We start from the raw sequence: 19,792 nt of genomic DNA, 5'->3' as shown, positions 1-19,792 counted from the left end.
TGGGCTGCCTTTAGCTTTTCTCTGTAAAACCTCAGAAGTCCTGTGGCCTCTCCCCCGAAGTACATGGCCCTTGGTCTCTAGACCTTATCTGGAGGTTTCCTTGGTGCAAAGTGCATAATACATGTGCCTGCGAAGGGGACTTTGTCCCTGGGTTTCTTGCTGCCCCTCTGTCTCCAGCCTCGCCTTGATGGGGACAGATGGCAGTCAGCTTAGACTATAGTGTGAAGCCCTACAGGCTGACTTCCTGCCATGTGTTGAATAGTGGAAGGATCATGGAGCAGAGAGTTGGAGTTGGGGGGGGGGGCGGGGTGCAAACATAGAGGTCACTGTTTCCTTGACGCCTGCTGTGTGCTAGGCATTCAGCTGGGTGCTTCAGGCTCACTGCAAAACTTGGATCGTTATCCCATGAGACAGGTGAAAAGATTGAAGCATAGAAAGGGAAATGACATGCTCAGGGCCATTAGCCAGAGCTGGCCTGGGAAGTTCCCAGAGGTGTCCAAAGGACACACATTCTTTTTTTTTTTTTTTTTTTTGAGTTGGAGTCTCCCTCTGTCGCCCAGGCTGGAGTGTGCAGTGGCGTGATCTTGGCTCACTGCAACCTCTGCCTCCCGGGTTCAAGCGATTCTTCTGCCTCAGCCTCCTGAGTAGCTAGGATTACAGGCGTGCACCACCACACCTGGTTAATTTTTGTGTTTTTAGCAGAGACGGGGTTTCACCATGTTGGTCAGGCTGGTCTCAAACTCCTGACTTCGTGATCCACCCGCTTTGGCCTCCCAAAGTGTTGGGATTATAGGCATGAGCCACCACACCCGGCCAGGACACATTCTTTTTATGATCCTAGGATCCTTAGCTTCTTAGCTTGGTTGTCAACTGGCTGGATGACCTTGGCTGTGTTCCTTGACTTCTCGGGACCTTACCTCCTCCAAGTAGGAGCACGTGGACCTCTGTTGTTGGGAGTCTTGAGGCAGGTGGCTTTCTGCCTTCTGTTCCCCTGGATTATCTTCCTATAGGGTCCTACCATTTGCTTTAGAGACTTCTGAGAATTGCCTACTCTCCAGGTAGCTGCCTGCCTGCCATTGGTTCCCCTGAGTTAAGCAATATCCATTGCTTGCGCTCAGTTCTCTCCCACCTCCTCTTATTGGGGATTGATGAGCATCAGTGAAGGCTTGGGTGGAGTGGAGGTGGGAACCTGAGCCTCAGAGGTATCCTGTGGCCCACCCTGTCCCTGTTATGCTCAGATAACCTCCTCCTGGAAACATGACTCTGCATCTCTCCCTTGCTCCCTCCCTCCATGTGGCTTTGACTCAGCAGAAACCTCTAACCCTGACCAGGGTCCTGGTGCTAGCTTCTGTGGGCAGAGTGGAGGCCACATGGTTGTTTCTACATGGGCCATGGGGGAGTGGCAAGGGCTGTGCATGTTACCACGATGAGGCCCAGAAACATTAGCTAGGCCCACTCTTCTGGGCCTTTTGATCTTGGAACATGAACCATCAGCACTAGGAGGGATGGATCTGAGATCAATTTTGATTGTTTTATAAATGGGGAAACTGAGGCCTCAAGAGACAGCCAAGACCCTACCCTATCTAGGTCATACAACCAGTGTCAGAACATTGGTATTTGAGGTTGAACCAGGCCACAGAAAGAAGTTTCCCATGGGCCATTTCCTGTACACCAGCTTCCTTCAGCCTCTCTCTCCCCTGTATCCTTCAAGTTTCTCATCCTTGCAGTGGGAATCTTTGAGCAGAGGAGCACACATCTCAGGAACCAGACTATCCAGGGGGATGAGTTCTGTCTCTCCCACTGAGTGTATGCTAGTTGGGGTAGTTGGGACCACAGACCAGGTCACACCACAGCTGCTTGACAGGCAAGTGAGACCTTTGTCCTGGCTCATCTCCTCAGGAGATTGGTTCTCAGTGGGGCCAGGGTTCCCACTGGACCAGGAAGGTAGTGGGGAGCAGACCAAGTCCCTGTCTCCCTCTGCAGCTGTGTGTACGCACGTTTGTGTGGTTTGTTTTTAGGTTCCCTGTAGACACCTAGCTTCCTTTTTTGCCCTTAGTGGAACTTGCTATGGCTCTTCTGGGAGGCAGGCAGCTACCTGGGGAGTAAGTAGGCAGTTCTCAGATGTCTCTAAAGCAAATGGTAGAACCCTATAGGAAGATAATCCAGGCTCTCATGTCTTGCTTCTTAACATAAATCTGGGTATATTATTGGTTACATTACATTAGTTACATAAGGACTTCCCCCGGGCAACAGAGGAGAGAGGTTGAGGCTAGTCTGTTAGAGCTCTTGGTTATTTCCCCTGCCCTCCACCTACCCTGCCAGAGGCCAGGAAGGAGGTTGGAGGAGTAGGGGGTCCCTTAGTTTATAGAGCCTCACATCTTCAGTCTTTTCTGAAGTGGCAAGGGCATCTACTCATTGAATGTGATAGTTCTCTGTTGTGGGATTTGTTGGGTGAGCATTTGGCCTCAGGGAGCATCTTTGGCAGGCTCTGCTGTATGTGTATACACATGTGCATTTCTATACTGGTGTCTCTGTGTGTCCAGAAAAAGGAAAGAAGTGGGGTGTGTATGGGGAAGGTAAGGTTCATATTGGCCTTTGTGGCCCTAGGGAGAAATACAGCCCCTGATATCTATAATCTCTGCCCTCTCCCATGCCTTTCCTGGGTTCTAGCTGATTCCTGCTTGTGCTGGTGTGGAAACTGAGGCACACAAGATCAGGTCCTGCCCCAGGGAGTAAGGTGACTAAGATGGTGGCTAGATTGGGGTGAGGGTGGTAATATCAGCTGGGGCCAGCAGTTACCCTTTGAGAGCCTGGCCTCCCCTTCACCCCCCTAAATCTGTGATCCCAGGCAAGCTTTGCCACATTTCTGTGTCTCCTGAGTAAAGTAAGAGTGTTTTGGTAAGGATAGAATGAGTTGGAGTGTGAAAAGTCTTTGGTGTGGGACCAATTGTAGTATTGTACTGAAAATTTCTGAGCCCTGTTGGAGATGGGAACAGAGGTAGAATGGTGGGGGACCCCCTTCCAGCTGGCCTCTGGGAGGGGAGAACAGGTGCAGATTGCCCACAAGTGCAGCGTCAGCAAGAGGAGGAGTTTCAGTTTCTATCAAAACAAGTTCTCTGAATTCCCCTACCTCTGCAGGTCATCCCCCCAACCTCAGACCCCTCCACAGGGAAGTCAAGCCTGGCCCCCAGCCCTGTGTGCCAGCCTTCTGGGAAGAGGTGGGCTTTCTGGAGGACAGAGGTGGAGCTAGGAAAGTCAGAAAAACGAATTCTTTTTTTTTTTTTTTTTTTTTTTGAGACAGAGTTTCACTCTTGTTGCCGGCTGTAGTGCAGTGGTGTGATCTTGGCTCATTGCAACCTCCACCTCCCGGGTTCAAGCGATTCTTCTGCCTCAACCTCCCAAATAGCTGGAATTACAGGCGTCCACCACCCCGCCTGGCTAATTTTTTGTATTTTTAGTAGAGATGGGGTTTCACCATGTTGGCTAGGCTGGTCTCGAACTCCTGACCTCAGGTGATCCACCTGCGTCGGCCTCCCAAATTGCTGGGATTACAGGCATGAGCCACCACACCTGGCTAAAAATGAATTCTTGTTGAGTACTTCCTATGTGTTTAGCTCTGTGCTTAGATGCTTTTTCTGCCTTATATTATTGAAGAAATCCTTCTATTCTCCCTTGTTGGGGTGGTACTATTGCTGTTTTCCTTGGTTTGGAGATGTATATTTTCTTCCACATTAATGATTCCAAACTTAGGGTATACCTTATAATCAGTGTGGTGTGTTTCCCTCCTCAAAAGCTGTGATTAGGTACATGTTAACCATATCACCTATCAGTGCCATCATAGGATTGAGGAGAGAAGGTGGTATTTTACGTTTTACAGATAAGTAAAGAAGTGTCATAACTCGTCCATACTTTAGGACCCTGTTTTATGAAGCCTGTATTGTTAATTTGATATTAATTTAACTGCTGAAGTTTTGTTAGAACTAAGGGCCTAGAGGTAGACTTCTGGACCTTTGGTTTCACTAAAGGTAGAGAGCCAGGAGAGGACATGCATCCTAGGTCTGCATTTGGGGCTCTCCTCTGGCTGAGGAATTGCAACAGAAATGAGGAAGGGCTTCATGAGTGGTTATGGCAACATTCTGGCTGACTCGTGGGTAACTAGCATATGAAGGAATGATTGTCGTCATGACAAATTGTGTTCCTGTTTCTTGACCACCTACTATGCCTTAGGTGCTTGGCAAACCTCCTGTGTAGTTTTGACAACACCCAGCAGATGGAAGAGGAGTTACTGTCTCCACCTTATGCATGAGGACATTTCAGCTTAGAGAGGTTAAAGGCCTTATCCATTGCTACACAGCTAGGAGGCAGCAGAGCCTTTTTGCCAGGCAAAGGGGTCAGTGGCAGAGAAATGGGACCCTCAGGGGGTTTTCCCCCAGATCCCTTCCCTGTTCCACAGTCTCCTCTCTTTCCGCCATTTTCCTGCATCTGGCATCTAGCTCTTGAAGATAGAACTCCCAGGCCTGGAAATGACAGTTGACCTTTCCATATGAGATGGGCTTTCTCCAGCACCTCAGCCTATCTTTCTGAGCCTGGCCAATCAACCCCTATTTAACCCCTTCACTCTCATCTTTGTTCCTGTTTACTGCAGCTGCCAACAGCACTGCCTCCCAGTACCCCAAGCTCTGCCTACAGAAATAGCTCTTCAAGTAGCTCACTGTGCGGACTCTGTGGTCCTGGCTTCTAAGAAAGGCAGCAGCAGGGGGCCCCCAGCCTGTGTGCAGGACATGTGACTTGCTGGAAATGCCGCTGGGGAGGGCGGGGGAGAGTGTGGCCGCAGAACCCACATCCTTGTTTACATTGGTGAAGGGGCTACCCCCTTCCCGCCTTCACAACCTCCGCACCCCCCACACCCCCTTACCCTTCAGGTCTCTTTACCTCCAAGAGGACTGGAGACAAACATGGGCCCTATTTTCTATCTCAGAGTAGCCTTTCTCACAGAACCCTCCAGGGTAGGAAGGGGAAGGCAGGGAAGGCGTTCTTCTGACAGTTCTTCAGAGAGGTAGACTGACAGGGAAGAACTCAGGAGTGTTCTGTGTGACCTGACCCATCCCTGTGCCCCAGGGAGATCCCATCAGAGCAGTGGTCCTCTGGGGAAACAAAGGGAAATTCCCAAAACCAGTGGAAATCAGACTTGCATGATCTTCAGGCCCACTTTAATTTCACAGGGAGAAGAGCTCCCTGGCTTACCCAGCCTATCCGTTTGCTCAGTAAACTTTTCCTGATTTCCTTTACCGTATTGGGCCCTGAGCTGGGGGTGGACTTTGGTGTGAACTGCCCTTTGCCTTCTGTGGGAGCCCAGTGTGGTCGGGCAGAAGTCTATGCACACCTTTGATAAATCTGGTGATAGAGGTGTCCTGGGTAGTGGGGAACTGTATTAAAGAACATGTTGGGCCAGGCGCGGTGGCTCACACCTGTAATCCAGGCACTTTGGGAGTCTGAGGCGAGAGGATCGCTTGAGCCCAGGAGGTCAAGGCTGCAGTGAACTATGATCGCGCCACTGCACTCCAGCCTGGGCAACAGAGCGAGACCTTGTCTCAAATAAATAAATAAATAAATAAATAAATAAAGAACACATTGGTGTTTGAGAAGTAGGCAGCTGACGAGGATGGAAGGAGCGTCCTGAAGAGAAGGAACGGCATGTGTGAAGATCCTCAAGCGAAGCAGAGGGAGTGTGTTTCCTTCTCGCCTTAGTTTGACCAAATCTCACGACGCCTGGACTATTCGGGCCACAGGCTGCCCATCCTGAGTTAAGCTAAAGTTAGTTGCATGTGTGTCTTATCTCTTTTACTAGACTGTGTGCTCCCCGAAGGTAGGGGCAGGATTTTACTCACCTCTGTCACCTTCACAGTACCCCACATTCAGGCCTCCCTATGGAGGAAGGAATTCTGATTTACTCTGTGGCTACTCTGTCCCAAGCCCAGTGGTAGTTATTTTATACCCATTATCTCATTTAATCCCCACAAAAGGCCTGCCATGTGGTTATCCCTCTCTTTTTTTTGTTGTTGTTTTTTTGTTTTTTTGAGACAGAGTCTCACTCTGTCGCCCAGGCTGGAGTGCAGTGGCATGATCTTGGCTCACTGCAACCTCTGCCTCCTGGGTTCAAGCGATTCTCCTGCTTCAGCCTCCTGAGTAGCCGAGATTACAGGCGCCCGCCACCATGCCCGGCTAATTTTTTATTTTTGGTAGAGACGGGGTTTCACCATGTTGGCCAGGCTGGTCTCGAACTCCTGACCTCAAGTGATCTGCCCGCCTTGGCCTCCCAAAGTGCTGGGATTACAGGTGTGAGCCTCCACCCCTGGCCTGTTATCCCTTTCTTTCCCATTTTACAGATGAGGTATATGAGGCTCAGAACACTTGGGTCACTTGCCTCTGGTCACTCAACTCTCCAGTATCTGGCAGAACTGGGCTTGGAGCCCATTTTTTTTTTCTTTCCTTTTTTTTGTCTTTGTTCCCTTTTTTTTTCAACCTACAAAGGCCATGTTGACTCGTGGGAGTCAGGAAAACTGAATTCAGAGTTGACTCTGTCACAAAGTGACTCTTTGTGACCTTGGACAAACCACAAACTCCCCCTGAACCTCTGTTTCCTCATGTGGAAAGTGAAGAGGGGGTGTGGGAATCAATAGGGTTTGAGGCCAACCTGTGGAACTTAGAATGTTGTTGATTTCTCTGAGTGGCCACGTGTACCCTAGACAAAGTCATCTGCCCAAGAGGCCTGTGGCTGTGTTCCTCTCACCTGCACTCTCTTGTTCTTCAAGTCTGGCCCTGCCTGCCTTATTTTTCCATGACCCCGTTCTAGCCTTACAAGGGCAAGAACTCTCCAGGCCTTGGGGTAGAAAAGGGAATTTCCCTGGTCCCCCAGTTCCTCCTCCCCAAAGGATGTTCTGTGATTCAGAGCTCTTCTCTGGCATCTCTGACCCTAGCTGCTGCTTTCTTCTGCCCCCACAGCTGACCAGGTGTATGGAGACCAGGACATGCATGAGGTTGTGCGAAAGCATTGCATGGACTATCTGGTGAGAAAATAGGGGAGGCCTTTGGGGGAGGGGCAGGGTGGGAGGATTTCTTCTCCACACAGACCTTAACCTTCCAATCTATTCTGCAGATGAAGAATGCCGACTACTTCTCCAACTATGTCACAGAGGACTTTACCACCTACATTAACAGGAAGCGGAAAAACAATTGCCATGGCAACCACATTGAGATGCAGGCCATGGCAGAGATGTACAACCGTCCTGTGGAGGTGTACCAGTACAGCACAGGTACTTCTGCAGTGGGTAGGTGAGGGAAAGATGGCGCCTCGTTCGAGCCTGCCCAACCTGGCCTGCTGTGGATGCTCCCTCCTTCTCTTTCTCTGCAGAACCCATCAACACATTCCATGGGATACATCAAAACGAGGATGAACCCATTCGTGTTAGCTACCATCGGAATATCCACTATAATTCAGTGGTGAATCCTAACAAGGCCACCATTGGTGTGGGGCTGGGCCTGCCATCATTCAAACCAGGGGTGAGTGAGTCCCTGTGCCCAGAATGGCTGCTGGATATAGAGGTCAGAAACCTCTGTTGGAGTCTGTTTTGCCCCTAACTCACAAAAATATCCTGTCGCCTCTCTCCCCTGAGGTCTCACCCTTATAAAAAAAAAAAAATAGAGAGTTACTTAAGGTGATCTATCACGGCTTGTTCTTTGGTCTTGGTTTGCCTGTCTGAGTTGGCTTACCTATCTTTTGTGCCCGTTGAGGGCTGGCATTTTAGGATGTGGAATCCTATTTGGGAGCAGTGAGCCAGGGCTTGCTCTGGGCATCTTGGCATGGATCTTTCTCCCGGGATCATAGTGGTTACAGACAGCCATGGTCACAGAGACATGGGGTACAGGCCTGGCCCCACCACTCACTGGCTGTGTGATCTAGGCAGATTCTGTAAGTATTCCAGGCTGGCAGCTTGGCTGATACAGAAAGCACCTCCCACTGGGCCTGGGTCCTAGTAGGTGTTCAGAAGGTGGCAGTGCATTTTCCCAGCACATACTGATAGATTCTCATTCATTTCTCTCTCTCTCTCTCATAGTCATCTGCTGAGGATTTTGGTATCTTCTATTCAGGTTTCACTTCTACAAACACAAAGTACTCCTGCTTCATTTTCGGAAACACATAGCCTAACACCAACACACCCTCCAACATAGGGTTCTTTTTTGTTTTGTTTTTAAATAAACTTAATTTTAGAGCAGCTTTAGATTTACAGAATTACTGCAAAGAGGCTGGGCACGGTGGCCCACACCTGTAATCCCAGCATTTTGGGAAGCCGAGGCTGGCAGATCACCTGAGGTCAGGGGTTCAAGACCAGCCTGGCTAACATGATGAAACCCTGTCTCTACTAAAAATACAAAAATTAGCTGGGCGTGGCAGTGGGTGCCTGTAATCTCAGCTACTCGGGAGGCTGAGGCAGGAGAATCACTTGAACCTGGGAGGCGGAGGTTGCAGTGAGCCAAGATTGTGCCACTGCACTCCAGCTTGGGCGACAGAATGAGACTCTGTCTCAAAAAAAAAAAAGTTGCAAATATATTACAGAGTTCCCATATGCCTCACTATGATTAATGTATTAACATAGTACATTTGTCATAGTTAATGAACCAATATCGACATATTATTAACTGAAGACCATACTTGACTCAGATTACCTCAGTTTTTCCCTCATGACCTTTATCTGTTCCAGGATCCCATCCAGGGTGCCATATTATATTTAGTTGTTGTGTCCCCTTTATCTCCTCTTGGCTGTGACAGTTTCTCAGAATTTTCTTGTTTTTGTTTTCGATCTGTTTACTGACTCTCGTTTTGCCTTTTCTAGAATGTCATATAATTGGAAATGTACAGTATGTAGCTTTTTCAGACTGGCTTTTTTCACTTAACACTATGCATTTAAGATTCATCTGTGACTTGTCCTGGTTTAATGGCTCATTTTCTTTTTTGGTGGGCAGGTGGAGAGACAAGGTCTCGCTCTGTCACCCAGGCTGGAGTGCAGTGGGGCAATCTAGGCTCATTGTAGCTAGCCTCACTTCCCAGGCTCAAGCAAGCCTCTCACCTCAGCCTTCCCGAGTAGCTGGGAGACTGCAGGTGCTCGCCATCATGCCTGGCCAGTGTTTTTAAAAAATTTTTTGTAAAAAAATGAAAAAATTTTTTTTTTTGTAGAGACAAGGTCTCACTATATTGCCGAGGCTGACCTTGAACTCTTGGGCTCAAGTGATCCTTGCACCTTGGCCTCCCAAAGTGCTAGAATTACAGGCATGAGCCACTGCACCTAGCTTCCTCTTTTTCTTTCTTCAAAAATATGAATGTTCTGGCCAGGTGCGGTGGCTCACGCCTGTAATCCCAACACTGGGAAGCTGAGGTGGGAGGATCTGAGGTCAGGAGTTCGAGACCAGCCTGGCCAACATGGTGAAACCCTGTTTCTACTAAAAATACAAAAAAAATTAGCCGGGTGTGGTGGCACACACCTGTAATCCGAGCTACTTGGGAGGCTGAGGCAGGAGAATTGCTTGAACCTAGGAGGCGGAGGTTGCAGTGAGCTGAGATTTCACCCCTGCACTCCAGCCTGGATGACGGAGCGAGACTCTGTCTGAAAGAAAAAATAAAAATGAATGTTTTAAGTTTTTGTATTTAATAGACTTAATTGTTTAGAGCAGTTTTAGATTTACAGAACAACTGAGGAGATAATACAGAATTCCCACATATCCTTCTTTTCCCAAACACAGTTCTGCTATTATTATTATTATTATTATTTTATTATTATCTTTTTTTTGAGACGAAGTTTCTCTCTCGTCACCTAGGCTGGAGTGCAATGGTGCAATCTTGGCTCACTGCAACCTCTGCCTCCCGGGTTCAAGCAATTCTCTTGCCTCAGCCTCCCGAGTAGCTGGGATTACAGGCACCCGCCACCACGCCCAGCTAATTTTTGTGTTTTTAGTAGAGATGGGGTTTCACCATGTTGAAGGCTGGTCTCGATCTCCTGACCTCAGGTGATCGCCCATCTCGGCCTCCCAAAATGCTGGGATTACAGGCGTGGGCCAACGCGCCTGGCCCAGTTCTGCTATTATTAACAGCTCAGATGATTATGGTACATTTGTTACAATGTGCGAACCAATATTAAAACTTTTTTTTTTTTTTTTTTTTAAGACAGAGTTTCTCTCTGTTGCCCAGGCTGGAGTGCCATGAGGTGATCTCGGCTCACTGCAACCTCCGCCTTCTGGGTTCAAGTGATTTTTCTGCCTCAGCCTCCCGAGTAGCTGGGATTACAGGTGCCCACCACTACACCTGGCTAATTTTTCTATTTTTGGTAGAGACGAGGTTTCACCACATTGGCCAGGCTGGTCTCAAACTCCTGACCTCAGGTGATCCACCCGCCTCGGCCTCCCAAAGTGCTGGGATTACAGGCGTGAGCCACCATGCCTGGCCTAATACGTTACTATTAAATGATGTCTGCATGTCTCCTTAGGCCCCTTTATCTTTGATAGTTTCTTAGTTTTGTTTTGATGACCTTGACAGTTTTAAGGAGTACTGATCAAATATTTTGTAGGAAATGTCTCTTTTGGACTTTTTCTCATGTTTAAACTAGGGTTGTGGGTCTTAGGGAGGAAGATCACAGAGGTAAAGCGCCATTCTCATTACATCATTTCAAGAGTTTATACTATGAGTGTCATTTATGCCTGTTGGTGTTACCCTTGATCAACTGGCAGAAGTAGTGTTTGTTAGGTTTCTCCACCCAAGGTTACTCTTTCCCACCTTTTCCATACTGTACTGTGTGGAAGGAAGTCACTATGTGCAGCCCACACCTAAGAAATCGTTATGCCCCATCCCCTTGAGAGTAGAGTATCTACATAGATTATTTGGAATTGTTCAAGGAGGATCTGTGTCTCGTCCTTAACTCATCCTTAATTTATTAATTTTTCCAGTTATTTATTTACATCAATATGGTCTTTTTTTTTTTTTTTTTGAGAGGGAGTTTCACTCTTGTTGCCCAGGCTGGAGTGCAAGGGCGCCATCTCAGCTCACTGCAACCTCTGCCTCCCAGGTTCAAGCGATTCTCCTGCCTCAGCCTCCCGAGTAGCTGGGATTACAGGCATGCGCCACCACACCCGGCTAATTTTTGTGTTGTTTAGTAGAGATGGGGTTTCACCATGTTGGGCAGGCTGAAGTCTCGAACTCCTGACCTCAGGTGATCCACCCTCCTCGGTCTCCCAAAGTGCGGGGATTACAGGTGTGAGCTACCACGCCCAGCTGAATCAGCCATTTCTTTAGAGAGTCCTGGAATGTATTGGAGACTGTTAACAGAAATCAAGACCTAGGTGTTGAATGTGCTCTTCAGTATCAGGTTGTCCATGCTTCTAGGCCCTCTCAGCTGATAGAGCAAGGAGCTACATGTATGTATAGTGGCCTTTGTACACATATCTATAAATATTTCTACCTGTAACCATCTGTATTTATATTAAACATGAATCCTTACTGATGTCTCCAACTCAGATCCATGATCACATGCTTCATTCTAGCCTTCTCCCCTTGTTCATCTGCAAATTTCCACTCCAACAGTAGATATGCCATCAGATGTATATGCACTGGTTCCTACTGTCCATTTATGTAACTGCTCACTTCCATATACACAGGTAGCAGAATCACACTTGTTCACCCGTACTCCCGTGGGAAACAACTTTATCACTATAGCACAATGCTACATATAGTTCTTTTTTGCCTTTGGTGTTACAGACTCCATTCATTTTGAAAGTGACTTACTTGTACCGCCACCCCCTTCAAATGAGGGTGTTTATTTTATTTTATTTTTTTTTTATTATTTTTTTTGGAGACAGAGTCTTGCTCTGTCTCCCAGGCTGGAGTGCAGTGGCGTGATCTCGGCTCACAGCAAGCTCCGCCTCCCGGGTTCATGCCATTCTCCTGCCTCAGCCTCCCGAGAAGCTGGGAGTACAGGCGCCTGCCACCACACCCTGCTAATTTTTTGTATTTTTAGTAGAGACGGGGTTTCACCGTGTTAGCCAGGATGGTCTCAATCTCCTGACCTCATGATCCGCCTGCCTCGGCCTCCCAAAGTGCTGGGATTACAGGCGTGAGCCACCGCACCCGGCCAAGGTTGTTTCATATGTTTGTAATACATTTGTATTATTTTGTCACATTTTTGCATTCTATGCTGGGATCTCAGATCTCCTAATTTTTTATTTATTTATTTTTGAGACAGAGTCTCACTGTCGCCTAGGCTGGAGTGCAGTGGTGCGATGATCTCAGCTCACCGCAACCTCTGCCTCCTGAGTTCAAGCAATTCTCGTGCCTCAGCCTCCCGAGTAGCTGGAATTACAGGCATGCACTACCACACCTGGCTAATTTTTGTATTTTTAGTGGAGACGGGGTTTCACCATGTTGCCCAGGCTGGTCTCGAACCCTGACTTCAGGTGATTTGCCCGCCTCGGCCTCCCAAAGTACTGGGATTACAGGCGTGAGCCACCGCGCTGGCCATAGATCTCCTAATTTTTATTTTATTTTATTTTATTTTATTTTTTATTTTTGAGACAGTGTCTTGCTCTGTCACCCAGGCTGGAGTACAGTGGTGCGATCTCGGCTCACTGCAACATCAGCCTCCGTTGTTCAAGTGCTTCTCTTGCCTCTGCCTCCTGAGTAGCTGGGATTACAGGCACGCGCCACCATGCCCAGCTAATTTTTTGTATTTTTAGTAGAGACAGGTTTCATCATATCGGCCAGGCTGGTCTCGAACTCCTGACCTCAGGAGATCCACCCGCCTTGGCCTCCCAAAGTGCTGGGATTACAGGCATGAGCCACCGTGCCCAGCCTTCCTGATTTTTTTTTAAATAGCATATATTAAGGTCCACTCTTTGTGTTGTACATTCTATGGGTTTTGACAAATGTATAATGTCATGTATCTACTATTACAGTATTATTCAGAATAGTTTGAGCACCCTTAAAATTCCTCATACTCCATATGCTTACCCCTCTCTTCCTCCCTCTTCCTGCAAACACTAATCTATTGTCTTTGTGGTTTGCCTTTTTCAGAATGTCATATAATTGTAATCATACAGTATGTAGCCTTTTCATACTGCTTTTTTTTTTCTTTTTTTTTTGAGACAGTGTATCACTGTTGCCCAGGCTGGAGTGCAGTGGCACAATATCACTGCAGCCTTGACCTCCTGGGTTTAAGCAATCCTCCCACCTCAGCCTCCCAAGTAGCTGGGACCAAAGGCACACACCACCATGCCTGGCTAACTTTTAAAATATTTTTATTTTGTAGAGACAGGGTCTCACTGTGTTGCTCAGGCCGATCTCAAATTCCTGGGGACAAGTGATCCTCCCGCCTTGGCCTCTCAAAGTGCTGGTATTGCAGGGGTGAGCCACCTGCAGGCAATTTGCTTTTTTTCCCCCTGAATTTAAAATGGTCAACGTGACAGACTGCTTCTTTTCACTTAGCAGTATGCATTAAGGTTTCTCCATGTTTTTTCATGGCTTGTTAGCTGGTTTCTTTCTTATCACTTAATGTTCCTTTTATGGAGGTACCAGTTTAATTATTCACCTATTAAAAGACATTCTTGGTTGCTTCCAGTTTTTGATTATTATGAATAAAGCTTCTGTAATGTGCATGCAGGTTTTTTTGTGGACCTAAGTTTTTAGATCAGTTGTATACATACCTGGGAGCAAGATTGCTGGATTGCATTGTAAGATTATGTTTTGATTTATGAGGAACTGAGAAACTGTCTTCCAAAGTGGCTGTATTATTTGCATGCCCACCATAATGATTTGGAAGTTCCTGTTGCTCAGCATTACCAGCAATTGATACTGTCATTGTGTTGGATTTTAGCCATTCTCTTAGGTGTGTAGTGGTATCTCATTATTTTAACTTGGAATTGCCTATTGGCAAATGCTGTTGAGCATCTTTTCATATGCTTATTTGCCATCTGTATAGCTTCTTTGGTGAATTGTGTTTGTGACTTCCTGACATACAATTCCTAAAATCCTTAGAATCTCCAAAGTGATGCCTTTTTGTATGCTAATGAGGTGACTGATGGCTGGCAGCCTCTAGGTAGCTTCAGGATGGGGGCTGGTGACCTGAAAGACCAAGGCAGGATTAGAGGTTTGCAACTTTAAGCCCATCCCCCAGCCTTTGGGGAGGGGAGAGAGGCTGAAGATTAGCTTGATCACCAGTGTCCAATGGCATAATCAATAATGCCTGCAGAAAGAAGCTTCCAAAGAATCCCAAAAGGATTGGGTTCTGGGAGCTTCTGGGTAGTTGAATACATGGAATTTTCTAGAGGGTGGCACCCCAGGGAGGGCATGGAAGCTCCACATCCCTTCCCCCATATCTCACTCTGTGCATCTCATCTGTATCCTTTGTAATTTTCTCTATAATAAACTGGCAGACGTGTTTCCTGGGTTTTGTGAGCTGCTCTAGCAAGTTAGTTGAACCCCCAAAAAAGTATTGTGGGAATCCCAATTTATAGCTGGTCAGTCAGAAATTCTGGAGGCCCAGACTTTCGACTGGTGTTCGAAGGGGGTTGGGGGGAGTCTTGTGGGACTGAGCCCTCAACCTGTGGGATCCCAGGCTGTCTCTGGGTATTGAATTGCATTGGAGGACGGACACCAGGTGTCCGCTGCTTGCTGTGTGGGAAAACACCCTCCCCCTAGCCCGCACACTTGGTCACAGAAGTCTCCTGTGTTGATTGTTGTTGAGTGAGTGAGTAGAAAAAACACTTGGAGTGTGTTTAACACTGCCAGAGTGGTTAGATTTTTTGACTATTTTTTTAATTGGCTTGTTCTAACATAGTTTTACGAATTGTGTTAAACTATTCACAGTAAAAAATTACATTTTATCTGAATGCAAGGTCTGCAGGAAAAAGAAAAGAATACATTTTACATGATTACTTAGCATATATGCATTTGTGTGTGATGTGTATATGTGCATTAAAATAATGTTAACTAAAGCTTCATGAAACAACATTTGCACTTATTCCCTGGGATATATTCTGATATTTTCTATTTTTAAAAAATGCTATTGGATCTCAGCCTGAAAAACAGTACTCTTATGTAGTGTCCTGTAACTCATAGCACCCCACACCATGTTGATACTGCCCCCTTATTCCCTCACACACCCACTACTTCCCCCAACCCCTCACATGCTTGAATACTCCCTCCACCCTGTGCACACAGAGCTAATTTTTGTATGTGTCTCATCTGCTCACATGTGTGAGAAAGTCCTCAGCATTATGAAACAGTCATCACTGGATGGGGCTTCTTTAAATTAAGGCCCAGGGCCAGGCGCAGTGGCTCACGCCTATAATCCCAGCACTTTGGGAGGCCGAGTCAGGTGGATCACCTGAGGTCAGGAGTTCAAGACCAGCCTGGCCAACATGGTAAAACCCCATTTCTACTACAAATACAAAAAAATTAGCCGGGGGTGGTGGCGCTCACCTGTAATCCCAGCTACTTGGGAGGCTGAGGTTGGAGAATCACTTGAACCTGGGAGGCGGAGGTTGCAGTGAGCCGAGATTACGCCACCGCACTCCAGCCTGGGCGACAGAGCGATACTTCGTCTCAGAAAAAAAAAAAAAAAAAAAGTCCCAGGTTGGAAGGCACCTGACTGCTCCAGTCTCAGTGCCTCAGTTGAGGTGGTTTGGGGGTTGGAATCAGGTCTTACAAGCATAGAAGTTTGGAATGACAGGTCCCACATCCCAAGCCTGCTTTCCCCTGGTCCCCAATCAAGAGGTAGTCTGCGGAGTGTTGTTCTGTGGGAGTGCCTGCTTTCCTGTCTCCTTTTTTTTTCTGGGGCCTGTGGGCCTACCTCGCTGAGCCTGTTCTGGCTCTTGGGCAGGTTCAGTGTGTTATTGCACATCCCTGTTCCTCTCCCTCCTTGCAGTTTGCAGAGCAGTCTCTGATGAAGAATGCCATAAAAACATCGGAGGAGTCATGGATCGAACAGCAGATGCTAGAAGACAAGAAACGGGCCACGGACTGGGAGGCCACAAATGAGGCCATCGAGGAGCAGGTGGCTCGGGAATCCTACCTGCAGTGGTTGCGGGATCAGGAGAAACAAGCTCGCCAGGTCCGAGGCCCCAGCCAGGTGGGTCATGGACTCTGTCACAGGCTTGGCCAAAAACTCATTACTTCTCATGCTTTGCCCTCAAGCGAGCAGAAAAAAAATAAGCAGTTTTGACATCTGGGAGGGAAGGAAGCATCCAGCACCATCTGTAACTCATCTTGGTCTTAGTTTTGGCATTGTACCTTGGAACTTTAAATACTTGTGCAGAACAGGCACTTAAGGAGTGAGAGGAGGGCAGCTATGCCGCTGGTGACACAAGGGAATAATGGATAGCTTCAGAGACACAAGCTTTTGTTGACTGCCCTTGTGTGCCAGGTCTCTACTGAGAATGTAACATCAGATCTGGACTACTCTGCCCTCAACGATCTCGTCTGTTGGCGGAGACAACTCATTGGTGGGGTCCTTGACCCTGGCTGGGAAATCAGTGGAGGTGGGGGCTCCGGTTAGTCTTCACAGAGGAAGGTTGAATTGTTAGGGGAGTGGGGCGGGGCGGGGCAGACAAGCATCTGAGGAATTGTAAAATCACAAGGAGTTTGGAGTGATTGTAGATGTTGGCTGGCAGGAGCTGAGTTGTGTTTTTTTGGAGACAGAGTCTTGCTCTGTCGCCCAGGCTGGAGTGCAGTGGCGCAGTCTCGGCTCACTGCAAGCTCCGCCTCCCAGGTTGACGCCATTCTCCTGCCTCAGCCTCCCGAGTAGCTGGGACTACAGGCGCCTGCCACCACACTCGGCTAATTTTTTGTATTTTTAGTAGAGACAGGGTTTCACCGTGTTAGCCAGGATGGTCTCCATCTTCTGACCTCGTGATCCGACCACCTTGGCCTCCCAAAGTGCTGGGATTACAGGCGTGAGCCACCGCACCCGGCTGAAGGAGCTGAGTTTTATTCCACAAATACCTATTACCAGTCTGTGGCAGGCCCTGTTTTCAGTATATGGGGATACATAGGTGAGCCCAGCAGATCAAGATCCCCGTCCTTGTGATGCTCACAGTTTTGCAGAGTGAAATAAAATAATAAATATAATGAATAAATTAGTTGGGAAGTGCTGTGGATGGAAAGTGTAGAGCCAGGATAAAGGGGCTGAGCAGGAATGTGCGTTCACAGTATGAAATAGCGCAGTCAGGGTAGGCCTCAGAGCAGGTGAGATTTGAGCCTTGCAGAAGGTGAGAGTTAGCTGAGCGCACATGGAGGGGAGGACAGCAGGCCCACACACCTGGTACAACTCAGACACAGCCCAGAGGGAGGCCGGTGTATCCGAACAGAATGTAGTAGTAGATGAAGTCAGAGAGGTTGTGAGTCCGATTGGGTAGGGCTTGTGGGCTGTGGCGAGGATTTTGGCATTTACTCTGAGAGAGGCAGAAACCATGGGAGGATTGTGAGCAGAGGACGGACAGCATGTGGTTGGGGATTTAATAAGATTGCCTTGCCTGCTAGTCATCCAGTGGAGTCTGGTGAGTGAGGGCAGAAGCAGGGGCCAGTGAGGAGGAGGCTACTGCAGTAGGCCAGGTGACTGGTGGCCTGTGCTGGCAGTGGAGGTGGTGAGAAGGGGTTTGATTTGGGATCTATTTTCAAGATAGAGGTAATGACTTCCTGTCAGATTGGCTGTAGGGGTGTGAGAGAAAGGGTAAGGAGCTCCACCTCTGTCCTGTGAGGAGCCTTGTGGTCCACCGTGTGGGGATGATGTTGACCTATGTAGAAGCTGTATCATAGCCAAAGTCCTGGGAAGGGAGCCAGCATTCAGAGATGGGTCACAGGAAGGTCATGGCTGCTGGTGGTCCTTAACGCATTTTCCTTCCCCACTGCAGCCCCGGAAAGCCAGCGCCACATGCAGTTCGGCCACAGCAGCAGCCTCCAGTGGCCTGGAGGAGTGGACTAGCCGGTCTCCGCGGCAGCGGAGTTCAGCCTCGTCACCTGAGCACCCTGAGCTGCATGCTGAATTGGGCATGAAGCCCCCTTCCCCAGGCACTGTTTTAGCTCTTGCCAAACCTCCTTCGCCCTGTGCGCCAGGTCAGTGACTTGCCCACAGGGAATGTGCTGGGAATTAGCAGGCACTGCCTGGGTCTTGGGTCCTGGATCCTGGGTCCCTACCTTTGACTGTCCGTCTGCTTCAGGTACAAGCAGTCAGTTCTCGGCAGGGGCCGACCGGGCAACTTCCCCCCTTGTGTCCCTCTACCCTGCTTTGGAGTGCCGGGCCCTCATTCAGCAGATGTCCCCCTCTGCCTTTGGTAAGCCTCCTTTGTCTGGGGGGATGGAGGCTGCTAGGAGCTGGGAGAGACTGGAAGAAGTGGCAAGTCCTGAGAGGGGGTTTCTGGAGCCTCTGGCCATCTCCCCAAGAAAAGGGAGAGGCACTGGAGGGGATTTTTCAGATCCAAGGAATTTGCCCCAGAAGGGTCTGGGGTCTAAGTGGGGTTTCACAGGCCTTAGCAGATCCTTCTGTTTTGAGAAAGGAGTGAGGAGGGGCCCTATGGGATTTCTCCAGAGCCCCAGATGTCGGCACAGGGTGGGGAGAAGGCAGGCTGAGAGCACTCCATCATCCTTTTCCTCTTCCTCTCGCCCAGCAGGTCTGAATGACTGGGATGATGATGAGATCCTAGCGTCGGTGCTGGCAGTGTCCCAACAGGAATACCTAGACAGTATGAAGAAAAACAAAGTGCACAGAGACCCGCCCCCAGACAAGAGTTGATGGAGACCCAGGGATTGGACACCATCTCCCAACCCCAGTACTCCTGCTCTCCGGTGCCACCTCACCTTCTTTGGCTTCTTCCCTCTTGCCTCCTTCTGTTCTTTCTGCTCTCCCCTCTTTTCCCTCCTCCTCACTTCCCTCTGGCTAGCCCACCCCTGCGCTCTCTCTCATTGCCGCTGCCACTATCACCTGTCTCTCTGCCAGCTGACGTGCCCTGTTGCCCCCCCACCCCCACCCCGCACAGAACCATCCCTGCATTCCACAGGGGACTCGGGCAAGGGTGCCGAAGATAGACAAGAGGCACACAGAGACAGACCAACTGGCAGCCAGGCAGCCCCAGAGGAGAGAGACATTCAGACAGAGGAAAGTCTCCCTGCCCCCATTCCTTCCAAGATGAGAAAAACTTGCCACCCTCCCCCCCCGACACTGATGCCAGGGAGGTGGGAGGAAGAAGTGGGAAATTTCCCTTCCCAGTACCCCAAGAACGTCTGAGCCTTCAATGTTGAATTTTTTCTTTATTAAAATGTACTTTTATCTTATAAAATCAACTAATCAAAAATGATATAGACGACAGCACTGGCTCTGTGAAGGTGGCATCTTTCTGGGCAGGCAGGCCATGGGGCATGGAGGAGGGCGCAAAGATATGGGTTGCTGTCTTCTGGCCTCCAGCTGCATGGAGGCCGGCCCAGGGTCTAGGGTGTGCACTGGGCAAGGGCAGGGCGGCAGGTGTCAGGCCGGCTTGGACAATGAAACCCTGACCTTGCTGCATTCCTTTTGCTTCCACCACCACTAGCCTCTTTGGAATCTTGGGGTGGGGGTCATCTTTGGGGATTATGGCTGCCACCCGGGATTTAAGTGTAGGGAGTGTGGGAGCAGCCTTGGCAGATGGGGCACCCGTGCCCTGCAGGTGTTGACAAGATCCGCCATCTGTAATGTCCTTGGCACAATAAAACCAAATGTCAGTTTCC

General features: G+C 48.7%; 1 protein-coding gene across 8 annotated transcripts in view; it reads left to right on the top strand.

Annotated features, from left to right (window-relative positions):
- The window catches only part of OTUD5 (OTU deubiquitinase 5), a 36,199-nt gene extending 16,407 nt beyond the window's left edge, over window positions 1-19,792 (top strand). The window contains exons 3-10 of one of the 8 annotated variants that reach the window (XM_063721280.1): window positions 7,003-7,067; window positions 7,157-7,328; window positions 7,412-7,560; window positions 15,963-16,166; window positions 17,947-18,148; window positions 18,253-18,366; window positions 18,700-18,861; window positions 19,090-19,792. In XM_063721280.1, coding sequence (XP_063577350.1) covers window positions 7,003-7,067; window positions 7,157-7,328; window positions 7,412-7,560; window positions 15,963-16,166; window positions 17,947-18,148; window positions 18,253-18,366; window positions 18,700-18,824 — 1,031 coding nt within the window. In that variant the 3' untranslated portion in view covers window positions 18,825-18,861; window positions 19,090-19,792. Of the gene's footprint in view, window positions 1-7,002; window positions 7,068-7,156; window positions 7,329-7,411; window positions 7,561-15,962; window positions 16,167-17,946; window positions 18,149-18,252; window positions 18,367-18,699 lie in introns of all 8 variants that reach the window. The other 7 variants (XM_024240757.3, XM_063721282.1, XM_009234831.4 and 4 more) reach the window with 7 other exon arrangements.

This window comes from Pongo abelii, chromosome X (genome assembly GCF_028885655.2).
Source record: "Pongo abelii isolate AG06213 chromosome X, NHGRI_mPonAbe1-v2.0_pri, whole genome shotgun sequence".
In the NCBI taxonomy this organism is placed as follows: Eukaryota; Metazoa; Chordata; class Mammalia; order Primates; family Hominidae; genus Pongo; species Pongo abelii.
Note: the sequence above shows the minus strand (reverse complement) of the source record. Positions and strands in the feature narration are given on the sequence as shown.